Source organism: Eleginops maclovinus, chromosome 3 (genome assembly GCF_036324505.1).
Source record: "Eleginops maclovinus isolate JMC-PN-2008 ecotype Puerto Natales chromosome 3, JC_Emac_rtc_rv5, whole genome shotgun sequence".
Classification (NCBI taxonomy): domain Eukaryota; kingdom Metazoa; phylum Chordata; class Actinopteri; order Perciformes; family Eleginopidae; genus Eleginops; species Eleginops maclovinus.
The window spans coordinates 6,664,887-6,685,178 of NC_086351.1; the positions used below are offsets into that span (position 1 = coordinate 6,664,887).

Genomic DNA, 20,292 nt, shown 5'->3' on the forward strand with positions numbered 1-20,292 from the left:
TTGCTATAAAGTAAATCTTTAATTTGGTATATAGTTTCTGACGTTGTTTCACTTGTTAGTTCACTGGTCATTACAGGAATGGAATGCTGAAAGCTAAAGATTAATCAACAAGAAAGTGCACACGTGTTAACTTTCAAATTCAGATTTGTACATTATTATAATTAATTTCTAATACATTTTTCTCTTTATATATATATATTCCCATTTATGTGTATATAAAATAATAAAAACCTCTTAATTATTGCAACATTGAAATTGACACATGAATTCAAACACATGAAAATGAATAAAACAGACAAAGAATAAAAAAGGGAAATATAATCCACTCTTAAGTCGTAGCATTCACTGGGATGTAAACCCCAGCTTCTCTGCTTTAGGACTAAAAACCCCAATCACACCCGTTTATAAAGGCCCAGCATGAAATACATTCCTTTTCCCTGTGATGTGTCACCTGATAATAACCATGCACTATATGTACACTACATTAAAGCCACTTATTGCTCTCTTAAACATCGGTGTTTTGAGATAAAGGTCCAGCTTTGTTAAAGTGCTCGTTGTGGTGAAAAATTGTGGAGAACGACGAGGTAAAGGAAGGAGGAACACAGTCTTTGGGTGGAGTCATGACACTGCGGGTCATTGTGTGAGTGTGTGCGGGCGTGTGTGTGCGGGCGGGCGTGTTACACTGCAATTACAAATCAAATGGTCATCCATGATGTAATTGTTTGGCCAGGGCAACATCCTACAGTACCTAAAGGATTGTTTGCATGTAACCAAGTTAGTGAGAACAGTTTTCTGAGCACACTGCAGTTGTATCTAAGATTTTGTGTCTGTGTTTTTCCCAATTTATTTGTAAAATGGTAGTTTTCAGTTGCTGTGATTTATTTTCCAATTTATACTGCCTCTTTAAAGATCCCATTCTGAAGCAATGTCAATGTAAGTCAAGGGGGACGAATACAATTTCATTCAAAATGCATACAAAAGATTACAAATCATCTCATACAGGGACAACAGGAGCGTCCAACAAGTCTAAGTTTACCAATTAAAAGTGCCTTTCTTCCAAAGGGGTAGTAATGTAAAGGTTGAATTTCATTCTAGAGGACTTTTGGTTTGTTAAACTCAGACTGCTTGAGCCTCATATGTATAGCTAGACGTAAAACGACCTTTAAGCCCATCGGAAGCAGGTTTAATCTTTGCAGGGTGTGTTATGCCCTGCTGAGTAAATGGAAACAAATGGTTTCCTGGGGACAAACAACAGAAACAGAAATTGAAAAACATGCAAAAATCCCAGTGTAGCTGCATTCACGCTTATTGTAGTTGATGAAAAAATCATACTAGCTGTAAATGCAGCCTATTTTTACCCAAGTTTGAACTCCACAGTTTAAAGTGTGGGTGATTAATGCCTTTTGAGTGCAGCTAAACACAAACATGAAGAAAAAAAAACCCACAGTTGAGCCTAAAAACTTCTGTAAAGCACATGGAGTGATGTAATGGACGTCTCGAGATAAAGCACTTCACAATAAAAGCAACAATAAAGCACTTAAGCAAATAAAGCACACAGTATTTAAAAACTTAAAGCTGAAGTGAATGCTGGTGAGGCAACAGTGTTGGTAGGTCAGTTCGACTCGCTTCATGAACACAAGTGCCACACTTAAAACAATTCCGCGCTGTAGAGAAACATCCAGTGTGGGAATCAAGAATAGCAAGCATTCACTTGAAGACGCGATTTGAACGGAATGGTTTCATGCGTAAAGCAAAACAAAGGGAATATGTATGTGACATTACGATACATGAATACAATGCAATAGGTTCTTCTATAGGCTGTACCGTAACGCTTCGGATAAAAGACTGAGGTTTGAGAATGTCTGCCCAAAAGAGATTGCATTTGGTTTGAAAAAGAAGTATGAAAATACTGTTTTGTTTTGAAATGATAGTCTTTGGAATAATGTAAAGTAATGAGGGAATTCATAGTCTGTTGTTTTTGAGGATTGTTTTAATTGGAAAGGAGAGGAGTTTGTCTGATGTTATGTATCTATGTTGATATGAAAATACATCTGTGGGAGCATGATGCGTATCCCCTGCTTTGCGTTCAGTTATTCTCAATAATTAATTGCGATAACCTTCCTGAAAGCTACTTATCAGTCTCTGCAGAGCAGTTATGGGAGATGGGCAACAAACTGACGTTAAATGGAAGATGCTATAGAAATGTCCCTACCAGAAGCGAACTAAACGACCCCTCGCAGATTGAGAGGAAGGTTATCAGGGCTCTGAGCTGCGGAAGGATAAATGAAAGCGTAAATCATCTGCTGCGTGTAAATATCACTGTCCTTTAAGCAGCGATAAAAGCAGGATTTAAAAAATGGGGAAAAGCGTGGCGTGTCATTTTACTTGTCACTTCTGGGTTTCACAAAACCCTTCTCTGTTCGACCCGGTCCTTGTTGACATTTTCAGCACAGTGCGGCACTTCTTCACACGCGCTGACATTTCAGACAGTAAATTCAAATTGGAGCAGACAGGGAAATTAGATGCTTAAGGCTCTGACCCTCCCATCTCTCAGCTGCAATTATCCGTTTAGGACTTTGAAAGCAGGAAAAAGTGCGAGATAAAAAATGGACCAAACACCCTGCACATCAATCATACTTTAACATTCGCACATCTGGATTTATCCTCGCTGAATTAACCATAGCAACAGATGCTTCAGAGAAGAATAAAGGGAAACTTTTTCTCCTCAGCTGTAATGTGAGCCTCCAGGGTGTAAGAGGATCATCAGGAAGGTTTCACAGGTCGCTCACAGATAGAAAACGGGAGCAGTGACTCACAGAGAAGGGTTCAGTGAGGAAGTTTGCTTCCCATAGGACGTTCTTTGGATGGCCTGTAGGATGAAGGAACTACAGAAGTGATATAATTACTGTGTGGAGGAATATTTATCAGGTTTACAATCTAGTTTTGTTGGGCTGTGGCGCACATGATGCTCAAATGTACATGAATCAACAAGTCATGCGATTTAGGTGATACTCTAAATCTCTGAGCAGCTGTTTAAGAAAGAGGTGCACATCATTTTACACACTGTACAACACATTTATCTACCTTTTCCTGACTGGTTTTTCTCAATGTGGTGCAAGATTATAAGACTTTAGTTTTAAAGGGAATTAATAAATATAGGATCTCAAACTTCATTTACATATTTTACACATCTAAACTGCATAGAATTACTTTTTTTTTGCCAGGATATGCCTACATTCTCAAGAGGTTTAGAGGCGTGGATGGATTGTACAAGCTAACCTTTACTTGTGTAATAATCTGAGCGGTGATGGAGAACACAGATACTCATTTAGAAAGAAAAAAAGGATGCAAACAGGCAAGAAAGTGAATATGAATTAGTTTGATGTTATAAAACTAGGTATTAGTTTAAGATATTGTGTGATGGTGACTGTCAGATCGGCACTTATTCTTTACATCTATATTAAGAGCGACATCTACTACTGATAACTCGAGATCTAGAGGAGTTTTAAAATTGAGGTAAAATATAAAACATCTACGGCGAAACGTGACACGACGACAACGTGTGATTTAACTTCAGAATAGTTTGGGGAAGCAAGCATGATCACTGACATCAAAGCATCTGTGTATCTGTCTCACGAGCTTCCCAAACACGCAGCCTCACTCTCCGGTTAGCAAATTCCTTCACACAAGAGTAAGGAATTTATCACATCCAGACGACTCGCTACACAGCCGTTAAAGCAGGCTGCAGGTCTGTAAGCATGACCAAAAACATCTACACAGACGTGATTTCAAAACAGATGTTAGAACCCCTGAAATAAATAGAACAAACTTTAAAAAACACGAAGATTAAAATGTACCAAGTGAAAGGTTTTACACAAAGTAAGGCAAAAGTATTTCAACCTAGCTACTATTTAAAGTTTGAATATCCAGCGATTTCAAGTGACAGAATGAAAGAAGAGTCTCAGTGAGATACCGGTTTAAAAGAAGCACCTTAAACCCATGTGCTATGTTTGAAATGAAAGGATTGAATGAAGCAGTTTGCTCTATTGATTAAATGTAGGACTTGAGGCCCAGAATGTCTCAAATCGAGACAGAAACTATTTTAAAATTCCTGGAAAAACATAAAACCCAACACTTATCCAGTCATTAAAAAGGAAAACAGTCTGACACTAAAGTAAAAATGACATCGTCAGTCAAACAGTCCAAACCTTTGGTTATGCATAGTTCTTTGCTGAATGTCTCAGACTATCAACCATAAACTCCACCATCTCTCAGATAGCAGCTGTTCCCATCCGGTCTTAGAAAAATAAAGAGCAATGATAACAACAAACTGATGGCTCTTTTCTCTTCTCACACTCCCTTTGCTTTGTGTGTGTGGTTTCGTACAGCATTAGCAGTTTTGGCTTGATAGGTTTCTGAACCAAAGAGACTATTTTGGGCAGCACAGTGAAGCAGCCCGCTCTCTGATTAGTGAAGGTGGTTGGTGACCCCCTCACATCGGCCGGATCAAGGCAGGAAGGGTTCGTCCTCCTCCTCGTCGGCGCTGGGGCCGGGGTCGCTGAGGCACCTCGTCAGCTTCTGCGGATCTTTGCCATCGGCGGCCTCACCTGACCTGTGAGGGCGCGAGGGAGGTCTCATCATCAGGCCCTGTTCGTCCTCCCGCTCCTCTCCCCGCTGCTCCTGGCCGGCCCGTCTGAACTCATCCATCACGTTGACGGAGTCTGGAGACTGAGGAGAGGCCAGGTCCACCTGGATGGTCGGCACGCTGTCTGACTCCGGCTTCGTTCTGAAAGCCTGTGGGTCTACAGGCAGGAGGAGACAGTATTAGTGAGCTTCATGAAGAAGGCTTTAAATGTGTTCGTCCATGAGCGTGCATGAAACTACAATGTAGAATGGTGGGAGAATGCAGTCAACACACAACACAAATTAAGGTCAACAAATCTACCACTGCACAAACAGGACAACAGGGGGCTTCAACACCTTATATAGACCCAATATTCACAACACAACAATAATAATGCAGTCAGTCACAATGATTTATAATGCAGCACATACTGGACATCAGTTCACCTATAGATAAGGTTCAGTGTGTTGGATTTAGTGCCATCTAGTGGTGAGGTTGCAGATGGCACCCAACTGAATAACACGTTTCTTTTCCCTCATTTTGCAAGACTGAGGTACGTGATCCACTGAGTGAAAAACTGTGGCATCTCTTTAGGACCTTCACCGCACTCAAAGCTAACAATAATGAGTACTAAAGAAACTAGGAAATTAAGACCTTAGCACTACCACAGATTCACAAAATAGAAGCCAACAAGGACACAAATGCTGTTCAGGTGGTTATCTACTAATGGAAACAGTTATTTTGCCCAATTATTCCTTACAAATCCTACACACTGAACCTTTAAAACGTCTAAGACAGCAGGGCGTTTTATTTCTCGGCTAAAATAAATCATCCAAATGTGGCCATGTCATGAGATCTCTAGTTAGTGATGATAATTAATGAATGTTAACAAGCAACAACATGATTGACACATGCATGTTAGGATCGCTGTTGGGTTATCAAGTCAGAAGGAATCTTCTCTACACTCACTACATACCTGGACCGGTTTTGTTTCCCTTCTGCTGCTGAGCAGGTTTGAAATCAGAATCTTTGCCTAAAATGAAACCACACACTGGTTTACATGCTGGCAGCCTCATGCAAACATATTTCCATCAGGAGGGAAATATCTATTTCTGCAGCAGTGGTGCTTTCTGCAGTGTTTAATGGTTTGTAAAGGCTGCCTTGTGAGCCCGACAAAGTATACCGTATCATCCCGTTGGGTCTTGTCAGTGACATGGGAAACGTTCTCCTATTGTTTTCATTTGGTTGATTTTAGTATTGGGTGTTTGACTGCAGCTGAGACGGATGAGTTTACCTGAAGCCAGTCTGGCTCTACACATGGTCGGGGAGTCAGGGGGAGCTGCAGGCACCGTCAGGTAGTTATTCATGTCTTTAATCTGGGAAAACACAGGGAAAATATACGTTCATGTGATGCTTTTGGCCTGCATCTTTTGTAAAGGTTCACTATGACACAGAAAACATACACACAAGTTGTTTTTAAAGCAGTATATCAGAGACTCATCCTTAATCGATATCTTACAGGCCCTTCATTAAAACTATGTGTTGATTTCTCTGCAGGAATCCTCTGGCGTCTGCACTGGCCTCTGGCATATTCAATTCACCTAAAACGAGTCGATTTGCATTATGCAATTACAGGATAATGGAACAGAAGTTTGTGTTATGAACACTCGGCTGTGTGAGTGAATCAGACCCCATTTGTGTCGAGGAAACTAATTATGGAGACTGAAGGTGGACTTTAATTGGAATATAAATCATAGTTTTGGCTGACTCATGTAACTGCCGGTACAGAACGACAAGAGCTGCTCTTCCTCTGTGTTTTTATTTCCTTCCTGCATTATAACTCCTTCTGTTATTCACCAAATTGCAAAACTGTTTCTGTTTAACGCACCTATCTTATCAGAAAGTGTCTTCCTTGGGATTGACTAATCATTTGAGGTGTTACCCTCACCGAGACGGATTGGATAATGACATATAATGATAATCATACCTTCTTCTCCAGCTCGATCATCTTCTGCTTCTTGATGAGCAAGTCACCGAAGCCATCCTCGAACGGATCAGCCACCAGAGTGTGTCTGTTGTATGAGCGCAGCTGAGAGAGAAAACACACATAAAAACCTCTCAGTTTAATCCGTTACCACGATATAGTCTTCATTGCTTCCCTGTGGCAGCTTTTGACCTTTAACTTACTAGAACAATTGTGAGTAGAGGATGAGGACTTGTTGTTATACTCAAATAACCTTTAGTATAAAAAAATGCTCACAGAATAATAAACCACTCAGTTTAAGAGGATCATTTAATGATCAACAGAGAAATATTCAAATGGAAAGTTGTGGGACTGTTTGCTCCTGTTTATCTCAAGGCACTGCAGCAGACATGTTAAAAAGAGTCCTGTGATGAACCCCAGGGGAACATTAAGTTTTTAAATCGATGAGAAGTGATTTTCCACTCCCTAAAAATTTATGAGTGGAGCTACTGATTTAATTCTAACTCAGTAAAATCAATACCATAGTCCCATATAACCTAGTTTATCAGTGAGCCCCGCAATATAAGGCAATACATCTTCATCAGACACAAACAGGGTATGTATTTATCGGTGTTACCCTCATCCGTGTCCTCTGAAGGTTGCTCCTGAGGATCTTCCTGATCTCCTCCTCTCGGCCTTTAGGCAGCTGGGACGGAGCTTTCTCTGCAGGCTTGGCAGGAGCAGGAGCCTTCTTTGGCTGGATGTTCCTGAGAATATGCAGGATAAAAGTGAGGGTGTGTGGACTACAGACGATAACACAACCCCATTTCCCTCGATTATTTTCTCCTGCTATGTAATGATCAAAAGACTAATAGCAAGAGGCTTGTTAAGTGTCAAGTGATTTTTCCATGGTCTTAATGGCCCTGTTGAATTTATTCAGTTGACAGCCTTTACTGCTCTTGTCTTATCTCTATGTTAAAGATATAGGGAACAAGTTCAAACTAATTCTTAAAACTGCCGATCTCTACAAATGTATCAAACTATCTTACTTACATTTAGTAAAAAATGACTAATGTACACAGGCTGGGTGTTAAGACGGACTAATTGATGCTGCAGATGTGTGTAATGAGGCTTATACAGCTGCTCCCAGTGTTTTTTAAAGGTTACAGCATACAAGCATCCTGAGTAATGACAAGCAAAGACTCCTCCTCTTCACAAACCACAGAGGAGGCGATAATACAAATGCTGTGAATGTAATACTAGTTGCTTAGAACTAACATCCATTAGCCGGTCTCTCAATATTTAATAACGAAAAAATGGAATAAAACCTAATAAAGCCCTCCATGTATTATAAATGAAACGGCCGACAACAGAGTGCGGTATTAAACCACGTATGAAAACGAAACTGTTACTTCCGTTCCATGTAAAACTTTGACAGAAACTACTGTGGTTGAAAGGGTGGACCTGTATATTACTATGCATTAAGAAGACCTTTTACTTAATCAGAAAAAACAAGGTGTTAGAAAAGAAAAATCCACTGAAATGAACATGAACAATGAACAGATATTTCCCTCAGGAGTTGGGTCAGACAAAAACAGAGCTGAAACCTGCTTACAATTTGATGACATATGTCCCAGTGGCAGTGGTCTCCAAGGTTTAAAGAATTCGGGACAGTTCTGTGTTCTGAGAGGGTAACAGAAGACAGAGTGTATGCTCATACTTACTGCATGGAAACAGTGGAAGGCACAGCCGATGGCATCTTGACTCCTCCTCCGCTCTCCACCTGCTCAATGGCCTGTTTAAACTCCATCTTGTGGTAGAAGGCGATGAGCTGTGGCTCCTTTGAGCGTTCGCCTGCAATCAGGCACTTCTTCACATACTTCTTGTTGAAGCGGTTCAATCTGGAGTGGAGAAATGAGTTACAGATGAGAACAACTACGAGGGAAAATGACAGACATATGAGAAAGAACATGACGGGGAGATATTAGAGGTTGGTAATCTCTAACGCATATTGGAAGAAGTATTATGAAGTAGATGCTGAATGCACAATGTAATGGCAACAGAATAAAGACGCCATCAGTGTTGACATTGGTTACGCCTCTCAACAAAATGCAGTTTTTCCTGTGCAATTTTGCCAGCTTTTGTCTAATAATTGTAGATAGCACTAGCTCCTAAAGACTCAAAGTTGCTGGATGATGTCATACACTTATTTGCATATTCATATATGCTTAGCTCAGTGGTTGTGTCAGTGACAGCAAAGGAGAGACTGACTGAGCATTGCACAAGACGAGAGGCGGAGATTACTCTGAGCGTTAACTGTATAATCCATACTTGTCCTTCCAGTGGTGGTGTCCATAGTGTCCACAGATGTCCTCAATTCCAGTCAGGAGGTGGTCCAGGAACTGGGAATAAAAAAGGGGCAAAACATTTATAAAAGCAAACCAACATAAACCCAACAGGAAGACTGAATCAGACGCTCCATCTGAGCCTCGTCTTCTCTGTGGTTGATGTTCATTTATTGTTAAACATGCCAAGGCAAATTGTTGGGTTTTTGCTTTAAAAACCATAATGTATGACGAACAGTATTAATAACTGTAATCACAGGCACCACAGACATTACTTTAGCTTCACCACAGTTACCTTTCCTTCACTAATAACACCCTCCAAGCCAACATGAATATTAACAGCAGCAGGTGACCAGCCATGAAGCTGAAGTGGTGGGAGAGAACCAGAAGCAGCCGGCTGACCGATGGGGCCGTGTTCATTAGCAGTGCCTGCATGCCTGCTCAGTGAAATTTAGAATTGCATTTGTTTGTCAGACCGCAGCCGGCCGCAGGTCGCCCTGGTGCTCTGTCTGCAGATGCCTGTCTGACATGCAGCGTTACTATGGAAACAAGTCATTAAGCGGAGCCACATCATTTACTCCTGCTTGTCAGAAGAGACTGATATATGTAAAGGCTGCACAGCAATGAGGGCGGGGTTGGAAAGGTCATTTTGGAAAAGACGTAACTGTATGGAAAATCCGTTCAGAAGCTCAAGGGTGGGAATATACAGGATAATGTTGGGATGCTCCCCTGGTTACACGGACACCATGTCCTAAATGTATTCCTCTTTTACTACACACATCTTGACTCTGGAGCTCCTAATTTCAACAGTACACTTTGCTCAACTGTATGTCAACGGTCTTTTTTTATGATTATAGGTAACCAAGGATGCATTTTCTTGTCAATTAATGTGCTGATTTATTGATTTATCGTCTAAAAGTTCAAGGTAATGCCTTCAAATAGGATTTTTGTCACTTTAAAAAACAAGATATTCAGTTCCATTTGACATAAAACTGACATTTTAAAAAGGTGGGAAACTGCATTTTGTACCTTTCAAATCCTAAACTCAGTTACAAATATATCAAGTAAAATCACAAAAAGCAGGTACAACTTTGGTAAATAAATAAATAATTACATAGCCTTTCAGACCAGACAACTGGGTAGTGTTTTATTTCTGATTTAATGCTGGGAGGTACCCGGTGTGACTGCATCCTCAGGTCACATCACTGGTGTTTTATGGTGGAGAAGAAGCCATTAGGACAACCTGCTCTTGTAGCCCTGAGCACTGATGACTTACTGCAAAGCCTCAGAGAGTAGCTGTGTGCGTGTTTGCTTGTGTGTAGGTGTCTATGAATGTGTGTGTGTTCATATCTGAGCTGTATTAATAGCTTTATCACTAACCTCTGGACTTGGTAGCCCTTGTGGATGAGAACAAACAACTGTGTGTGACATACAGTGTTCAAGTTATAACTATACTATATAACTACATGATAAAATATTAAGAAATGTTTATACTTTGGATTGATATTTCCCATGCTGCAACTGTACACTGTACAGCACGCTGGATAAGATGTAGTACCACTACACAGCCAGTAGGTGGAAGCAGCAATCAACATTTGATGCCCTGAATGGCCTCAAGGGCTTGTTACTGGAGGACTACTGCTATTAAAATGATCCGCTTTCCGAATATTCATCCCCTTCGCAATCAGATGTTTTAATCTTTTTCCACCACTATTTATATTTTAAATTATGTTATTTTGTTTGTTTGTTTGCATGTTGTTGTATGTTACTGTTTCTCTGTGTAAAGGCTGTTGGTAGTTTTTTGCCCCTTGTTGTGACGGATACCGTTTTTAACTATGTATGCTTATATCTGCTGAATAACATCAGACAAAACAAGACAGTAAATGAGAATGCGTAGTTGCGGTGAAACATGGTATCTCGGTAAAAGATCAAAACAAATTCTATTCATCAACTCCCGATAAAAAGGCTCTGAGTTATTCATATGCATAAACCATAAAGAGTCATCAGCTTGTAATCAGGAAGGCTGAGGATGTGTGCAGGGGGAAAGGTCGTACCTGCGTGTGGATTTCCTCATTAATCGTCCGCTTGGCCTCCTGTTTCTTCTTCACCGCCAGCAGCTCCACCAGGGGTTTGATGGTCATGCCCTGCACAAAGGATGAGAGAAACAAAAGAGAATTCATTATTCACCTTCTGACCCTAGCAGAAACACCGAAATAGGCTCTTATCAGCGATATATCTTGTATTCAGGAGTGAAATATGAAGGTTGCATGTGGATTCACAGTGCTGTCTGTAATGTTTCGAGATTCTGTGGGGGTAAAACATTCAAATCACTACTCTGAATACTGACAAATCTCTTCTGGTTTATAATACAATAAAATATAACTACAACAGATTCACCATGCTCGTTTATTCATTCTTTCAAGTCGAGCATAAGCACTGTATTGCCACTTCAAATGATGGCAGTTCCTAAATGTCACAATGGTGGATTAACAAACAGCAGATCTTCAAACAACTTTTCACAACAACCCTGATGTAGTTCCTGTAAGTCTCTAAGCACAGTAAGAGGATGATAAAATGTGCAAAGTAGGGATGCACCGATACATCGCTGAGACATCGGCATCGGCCGATATTAGCCCTATTTACCACCATCGGCGCATCGGCAAACAAGGTGATATCACCGATGGCAGTCGCGGATGTTTATGCTTTGCTACGTGATCGGGAGTTTATGCTTTGCTGCGTTAGCGTCATTGTTTCCAAATCTGAAGTCAGTGCATCATTTTTGAAGGATTAGAACAGTGACTGTGGGTCTGCCGTAACTTTAATGCAAATTTAAATTTCCCCTCTGTGGGACGAATTAAAGGACTGTGATTCTCCCATAAGAAATGTTACCTTAGTACTCGTACCATAGTACCATGGTACATGTACCACAGTATTTTTTGACAGATAGTACCATGGTATATTTAATAATATGGTATTTGTTCCATAGCACATATATAGTAATGGTTTGTACCATGGTACTATCTCTCAAAAATACCATGGTACATGTACCATGATCTATGGGCTGATTCTGTTTCTAAAGTCATTCGAGGGAGGGGGGGCGTCTCCTCTCCTCTGTGAGGAGCTGCTGCTGCACACTGCGCATGCTGCAGGACTTCCGCCAAGTGTAGCGGGTGTCTGCAGGATCGGTAAATTAAATCCATCATTCAGTGTTCTTGAGAGGCCGTCGTTTATATTTGTGACTTTGCTATACTTGCTGCTTCTCCCGTTAACTTCCAGAAACTTACTATGGCTCGCTCAACCTCTCTCTCGCTCTTACACATGCACACATGACACGTATCCTCCACTCTCTCTCTTAAAAGGATAGGCTGCCTCAGTCTGCATTATGCTACTATTACAGTTTACAAAGTAAAACATCGGCCATCGGCATCAGTATCGGCAAAAAATGTTATTCTTAACATCGGCCGACATTTTTTCAATTGGTGCATCCCTAGAGCAAAGCCACAGATATCACCTTCAAAGATCTAAATCTTCAACACATATGCTAAACCACACCCTAGTAAGATAAGAGGTGAAATTATTTGTATTATCAACCAAACTAAACTATATGAGATAGTGTTTCCCTTGTTCCCTGGATAGGGTTGTCTCTGTGATTATATTTTCGATGAGAATTTTGGTCGTCACACGCATGTGATAAGTGAATGCACCACCAAGTGTGTTTGTTCCTGTGTAGGTGGCTGTAAAGCACCAGTTCCCAAACACTCTTCCTATTTAGACAAGCAAACAACTCAGGTTACAAGTTTAACAGAAACGTCCTTTTTTCCAACTTTTATTTTATATAGCTAAAACTGTCTTCCTAATGTTTGGCTACTGTTGAATAATATCCTGTGTGTGTGTGTATATTCAAGCCTGACTGCAAGAAAAGCTTAATAATTTGGGTTCTTAAAGAGATTAAGCCAACTGTAAAAGCATGAGGTGGATGACAGAATATTCCAACTTTTTTTTAATTATGCATTCCTGCAACCGGGCATCCAATAGAACCTACACGTTTACCACCTCACCACGTTTCAATGTATCCACACAAAACATGACATAAGGATAGTCCATGACATTTATTCCTTCCCTCCAAACATGGGAAATGTTAATATGTCAAGCTAATCCCGTTTCTCAAATGTTCTCAGTGCTACTTCAGGCCAAGCAGTGGTATTTAGCAAATGTCAGAACAGAGTTTTGAGTCATGCAGTGGCATTAAAGATGGCTTGCTTCCAAAGAGTATTCCATCCATAGTGCGTACCTCAGTTTTCTGTGGGGGAAATATAATCTACAAATGTCTGAAACAACCGTAGATTACTCTAGTTTGTGAAATCTTGTTAACCATGGTTTAATGACCAATGACAACTAAGAAGACAATTTGACCAGCCAATCAGCCCAGAGGCAATTAGTTAGTATTCTAACCGTACACACTCAATCCCACACCCAGTGTCAGAGTGAATCTTTAACTATCTTCACATTGCAGGCGAGAGGGACCTCTACCCTCCACCCTCCCTCCCCTGGCCTCAGCATCAGACTGCAGTTCTGGATCCAGCAGTATGAATAAAACATGTTTCTGATCCTGCCTGAGGAGAGAGAACATGTCTGCAGGGTTTATTTTAGCTGCTTCCAATGAGGTTCAACTTGTCATCCAAGTATCTTCCTATAGTTTCACTGAAAGATGGTTCAGGTGACGGGAACGGGCTAGTGTACATCATGGTGCTAAATATACAGATATTGGAGTGTGTGGAATTACCATCATGTACCCTTTTTGTATGTTGTGAGATACAGGAGGAGCATTTCTCCACATAAAACCCTATTTTGCATTCCTTATGCACATGTGTTACATTTGATGCATTCATTTGTTCACCTGCCTGTTTGGCTATCAGCTTACTTCAAGGAGAAGCTGAAATTATTTTTCCTAAACCAGCTGGAGCTGTTTTTCAAGAAGAAATAGTAATATAGATTTTTTCTTAAGGGTAGCATTGAATGTCACCCTGGAAAATACATGAGCACTCCTTTGATGTTCAATCCTCAGCATGACCATTCAAATTAGCGAGATTCACAAGGCTGGAATAAATGGTAGCAAAAACATCTTTTCTGAGATATATTGTTTTTTTTCAGTGATGCAAGTGCATATTCAAACTAGACCTCCTAGGCAAATAAAATACACCTAAAAGGATCTTTTTTGCAAACCAATATAGTTGGTGATGACAATTGCAAATAAGCGGGTAACAAGCAAAACATGTGAATAAATTACTGTCTCTTACTTGGAATAGTGCATCATACAACCGACAGTACAATCATGTTTTCACTGTAAGATAAAGTGGAAGTGTGGGTACCTCATGCAGGGTGCACTGTAGATGCACTCAGTCAGACTTTCACTAAGGCAACAGGTGCATTCAGGTGCTGCTGAGGTTCCCATATTCAGTGTCGGGAAGTTGGATTGTGTTCATGAGGTTTAAGTCATAATGGGGAAACAACAGACGCTACAAAGATGTGTGTATGACAACACATTTTTTACAACTTGAGAGGGCGTTTCATCCAAATTGAGAATACGCAATGTTGACGAACGTAAAAGATCATTTGTGTATCAGCCTAGTCATTAAGAACTGCTCCAAAACCTAACAGGTGTTTACTTGAACCATGCTTCATCCTTCAACCAAGTTTCACTAAAACCGGTGCGATTGTTTGTTCTGTAAGTTTTCTCCTTCTGATGTTTGTTTAAACCGGACAACATAACTGCATACCTGAACAAAGACAGTGAAGAAGACGACGGTGATGATGGCTGTGAGGAACATCTCCCTCATGGGGAAGAGATTCTTGTCCAGTAGGAAGCCGAGGGAGAAGGCGATGGCACCTCGCAGGCCACCGTAGGCTATAATGAATTGGTCCTTGGTCGTCAGCTTGACGATGCGGAACTTGTTGATCACGTAGGTCAGACCAACCACACCTGGGAAGGACATAGAAATGAGAAAGTGAGGTCAGGTTTGGGAGTGTATGCTACCTGCAGAGATCAAATAGCGTTCTCTCCAGAAGTTTCAAACCCCAAGTGCTTGCTAAAAACGACCACAATAAAGCTTTCCCTCACGATTCTCACAGCAGGCTGTCGATATAATTACAACAGTAAAAACCTGCTTGAAAAAAGTTGACCCTTTCTTGACATAGCTAGTCCATTAAAGTGTCATATCTGCTTTTGCTCCAAAAGTCACGAGCGGTCATGCTTTGCTGCCCTCTCTACTTGCAGACATGATGTTATTTTAATTGAGTGCCAATCTCCAGCAAAGTGTTCAATTTAAATATAATATCAAATTGAAGAACATGGAAACCAATTGCTGCCAGGAGGAATGAAAAAACACTTTTGAAAGTAGTAGAAATGCAAAAAATGCAAATGTGATTTAAAGTGAAAAACCTGCTATTTCTTTTTCCCATCACAAGATAGTTTCATGTAAGATATGCATGATAATTACATGCATATACAAACATCCAGTCACAGCATATTTGGGTTTGTAAATGTTGCTAAAAGCCTCATCAGCTCTCCACGAAATAAATGATGGGGCAAATTCAAATTAGGATTTCACGGTATTTGCAGCCGCTTAACATGTGCCAACAAGACAAATAGAAACTGTGTAATTCTGTAAAGCCTTCCTAGCTCAGCTGTGAGGCAAAAACCATAACATCATATGCATTTAGAAGCTAAATCAGCCTGTTACTATCAAAACACACATTTTCCAAGGACCAGATCTGTTGCACCAATCATGCGCATTCAGTAAAATGATTAGTGTCTTCAGAGAGTTTGTGGTTAGTGAAGCTCATAAGGGGTTAATAAATTCTTGACATAAGAGAATGTAATGAATATGTTTCTCCTTAATGAAGTATTATTAAACCCACTGACATGTGTATGGTCTCGGGCGCAGAGAGATATGATCATAATGAAAGAGGAGAAGTTACAGGAACTGGATCTGACTGAAAAAAAGGTAGCCCAAGCCAAGGATGAATCAACCTAGTGAGTCACGACCAAAAGGTTTCTGGATCAGACCGTCAAAAATGTTGATCGCTATCATTTCTTCTTCTTGTGATTTTGCCCGTCGGTATTGCATGCCTGAAGGTACCTCGTCATTCTTTCACTATCACTCTCCGTCTCTCTAGTAGCACTCTTAACTGTAGTATGATAAATCATCGACATAAGGACTTGTGGCGATGTGTGAAGTCAACATGGAAATCCTCTGTGGCGCTTCCCTTTCACACACTGGCAGCTGTGTGATGAAACATGGTGGGGACATTAAGTCCTGTCAGTTCTTCCACTTCCCTCTTTGAGAAGTTCTTTTTTACTCGCATTGATATCCCTTTTGGGTAAATTAGACCTTACTTGAAAGAGATACATTTATGTCTTTTGAGAATTAATATGAAGCGCTTTTTGATTTGCATTCAAGCTCTGTTAATAACTAATCAAAGGCATTTAATTTAAGCTGAAATCTGAAGTGGTGAAAGTAAACCACATTAAAAATGTGTTTTATGAGATAACCCCGAAAAAGTATCAGATTTAAAACGCTTTCTCTTTTGCAGATAGACCATTTCCCCTCCATACACTCCCAACCCCAGCATGGCAAAACTACATTTGTTTGAGGAAGTTGTGTGAATCACTCGAGCTGACCTATGACCCGAGACACCAGACACAGAATGACGGTGACGGTGACGAAGGTCCAGTTCCAGGAGTGAGGTCCGTCCACCGTGGCCACTCCCAGGAAGATGAAGATGAGAGTTTCGCTGACGCTGCTCCACATTTTCAGGAAGTACTTTATGGTGGTGTGGGATTTGTGGGAAATGTTGGCTTCCACATAGGGTCGCATCGTTGCTCCACATGCTATCAACCTGAAAGGAGAAGATTCGAACATTGGCTGCTAGGATATATCAACAAACATCTATTTGGATAACCAGATTTATGCCTGTCCTCTTAAATTGAAACCTTGAAACCTAAACAATGTTGTATGAAGCCAAGTAACATTCATATTTAAATGCTAAAGGAGGAAGTTGTGGTTTGAATGAATCATCATCAACAGTGATATATTTTTTACACATATATTGTAAACATGTGGAATCAACAAAAATGTCTTCCTCCGTGTCAGGTGACCACTTCTCTATTCCATTCTGGTCACAGGCAATATGTCTATGTCAAACATTTGGAGGCCCTGAAATGAATGCTATTCATGGCAAGTAAGCTGCAGCAGCTGCTCAGCGGTCAACCGCATTCAAACTCCATGTCCATATTGGTTTGGTTTGCAAGGCTTTGGAGGAACGATGACAGGAATTCAAAGCAGCAGGCAGTTTCACATCTACTTTATAAACACCACTAGTTTTGACAGAGAAGTGCCCCAGGCTTCAGAAAGGATTGTCCTTGAAGCGTCATATCCTTCGACCCTGAGTCAGAGGGGAGACTCAGTATATCATCACTTCCTGTCTGCAACATCAATAACTCCTAGCACCTTAAACAGATAAAGGATCGCAACGTACTGCAGGAGCTGATGAGAAACAGCATGTCAGAGAAAATTGGGATGCTTATAAATCAAGGTTTGGTTAAAGTGATGTTGGGATCAGATGAATTTATTATACCACTGGGAATACAGAGTGTAATGTGCCGCGGTGTACAGCTAAGTTACTGTTATATATAGATTTTTCATTAGGTGGCAAGGCTGATATTGACCGGGACATCTCATCACTGAGGAAAGATCAACATACTACAAACATGTAGTCCAAGAGGGATGTTGCTGAAACAGCTGGAGTATTTCCTAGAGAGCGCATGACACACTGGACATGTGTAAAAATCAAACCTGTATAAAGGAGCTCACAGGGTATAGAAAAGGACTTAAGGACTATGGGACAAACAATGCTAACCATGCATGGTCTCAGAACAGGATTTACAAGACGTCTACTGCATTCATACACTACTGATTTGTGCTCTGGGGTTTTAATCTTTCCTAAAGTTGCTTGGATAAGTGCTGTGGTGTCAAAAACAGTTAACCGCGGTAAACAAATGAAACATGAGATAAAACTCATTAATTTACTCTAGAAATGTCAGTGCTTTTTGTTGAAATTTGGTCAAAAAAGAAAGGTGACGATCCTAAATTGCACACTACTTTGGAATAGATAAGTGGTTGTAAAGGGACATTTGAGTTGTACAACAATAGAAACCAAACTTACGCCATGATTCCAGAGAGGTGGAACATCTCCGCTGACAGGTAGGCCATGTAGCTGTACACAAAGACAAAAAGTGGCTCTATGACACGCACATGGGAGGTGAAGCGGGAGGTGAAGGCGGCCAGGATCCCATAGATGGCTCCCACCAGAATGCCACCCAATGCGACCACCAGGAAGGAGATGATTCCCAGGAAACCGTCCATCACCGTGACTTTGCCAGCACCTGAATACTCCTCAAACAGGTGGTACAACACCTAAGAAAGGATGAGCAGATGAGTGTAAGAGTTATTAGAAATAAAGCAACGGGGGAGGGACAGTTTTAAAAAAAATCGTGTGGCTGTTGATTCTCTGACTGAGATCAAAAGAGGAACCAAGATTAAAGACGTCATGATGGACTAAAAATCCTAGAGAGTCTCATTATGGGAATACATGTATGACAGACATAATGTGATGCCATGCAGGATCCTCATGCAGATGACTGCCAAATGCTTTAAGGCCGATGAGCTCTGCTCGAGCTTTCAGTTGAGCCTCGACTCAAACCTGCCCGTGCCAATGATGGCCCAGTGCCGTCTAGCTTGTTAAAGCGTGCATAGAAGCCAAATTCTTAGATGAATATGACCGAGAGACAGCGGCCCATGGTGAATGAGCATGGTTATCAAAATACTTGGCAAAGTATTAACTTACATAAGTGTAGTGATAGTTCCTGTCAGAAACAAAGCTTATGGAAACTTAAGTCAGTGCCTGGCAATGCTATGATGCTAGCGCTGTAACTTTATACCGTAGTGGTGCCGTTTGAGAACAGGCCGGCTGCTGTGCTGCGAGTCGAGGACAATTGAGTGGTGACAGACTAGTCAGTTGATCAGTAGCTGAGTGTTGACAGATTCAGTCCAAGGTTACAACAAAATGTATATATTTGTACTTTTAATATGAAAGAAATCTGATAACAGCACACAAACGAAAGACGTCTGAGCTATACTGAACTATTTTAATTTGCGTCAATAAGAATCCATCTTTGTAAAACAAATATCTTGATGATGTGTTTCAGGGGGGGAATATCTTATATTTCTCTGGAGAGCCGAGTAAAAACTGCCATCCAATTAGGGCTGTTCTAATAACATAGGAGCTCCTCCGGGATACAACCAAAGGTTTACATCCCAGCATATCGTACGTATTCTTGACAGAGAGCTGCCTGTTATCTACCAGCTTACCTTATTGGAGAATCGATAAAACAATTAATGCTTTGTCTCTTAATAAAGGGACGTATTATACTCTGCTACCAGCCACACCCTTCCTGTGGTGCTCACTCACCACAGTGACAGCATCGTTGAGCAGAGACTCTCCAAACACCAGGATGTGCAACAGTTCATTGATGTGGATCTCCTCAAACACAGCCAGCACGGCCACGGGGTCCACAGCGGAGATGATGGAGCCGAACAGCAGACAGGGCAGCAGCTCGATGTTGTGAAGGATGGATGGGTTGGCCGGCTGGATCTGACACACAGCGTACAGCAGACCCCCGATGAAGAAGGCGTTCCACAAGGTCCCCACCACAGCAAACATCAGGATGGTGCCCAGGTTCTCCATGAAGGGCCGGATGGGCAGGAAGTAGCCAGCATCGAGGATGATGGGCGGCAGCAGGCAGAGGAAGAACAAACGGGAGTCCAGCACCGGGGGGACGTCTTCTCCAGCTAGTTTGATGAGCCCCCCCACAAGCAGACCCACGGTGATCAACAGGCAGCTCTCTGGCACAATGCCGGATAGACGAGGAATCAGGTGGAACCCTGGGAAAATGGACGAGACAGAGGGATAGAATGCATGTTTGGATAGGGACAGGAGGAAGGAAATTACCTGGAAATGAATCTTCCATAGGCCTTAACAGTATTTGTGAGAGTTTGTTTGTCTCCGTCTGAGTCATGAGTGATGTTAGGATTAACTGGAATTTCACCCGTTGGTTTTCCAACTAAATGAAACAAACACAACTGCTCAATTGAATACTAGCCAAGGAAAACATTAGAAGAGCAATCAGTTGTGACATACCACACTTAACTGAGTACTTGGGTGAAAGGAATAGCTAGTGCATGTGAAGTTTTTGCAAATCAATGGAAATACAGCAGAGATTAGTATTCTCCATCGCTAAA

General features: G+C 41.2%; 1 protein-coding gene across 2 annotated transcripts in view; it reads right to left on the reverse strand.

Annotated features, from left to right (window-relative positions):
* Positions 1-20,292, reverse strand: part of slc9a1a (solute carrier family 9 member A1a) — a 29,979-nt gene continuing 9,687 nt past the window's right edge. Inside the window, exons 2-13 of one of the 2 annotated variants that reach the window (XM_063878915.1) lie at positions 19,463-19,935; positions 18,158-18,408; positions 16,614-16,831; positions 14,710-14,912; positions 10,987-11,076; positions 8,919-8,989; positions 8,312-8,488; positions 7,225-7,354; positions 6,612-6,713; positions 5,919-6,000; positions 5,601-5,657; positions 1-4,802 (exon numbers count right to left, since the gene is read on the reverse strand). In XM_063878915.1, coding sequence (XP_063734985.1) covers positions 4,507-4,802; positions 5,601-5,657; positions 5,919-6,000; positions 6,612-6,713; positions 7,225-7,354; positions 8,312-8,488; positions 8,919-8,989; positions 10,987-11,076; positions 14,710-14,912; positions 16,614-16,831; positions 18,158-18,408; positions 19,463-19,935 — 2,150 coding nt within the window. In that variant the 3' untranslated portion in view covers positions 1-4,506. The remainder of the gene's footprint in view (positions 4,803-5,600; positions 5,658-5,918; positions 6,001-6,611; positions 6,714-7,224; positions 7,355-8,311; positions 8,489-8,918; positions 8,990-10,986; positions 11,077-14,709; positions 14,913-16,613; positions 16,832-18,157; positions 18,409-19,462; positions 19,936-20,292) is intronic. The other variant, XM_063878916.1, reaches the window with a different exon arrangement.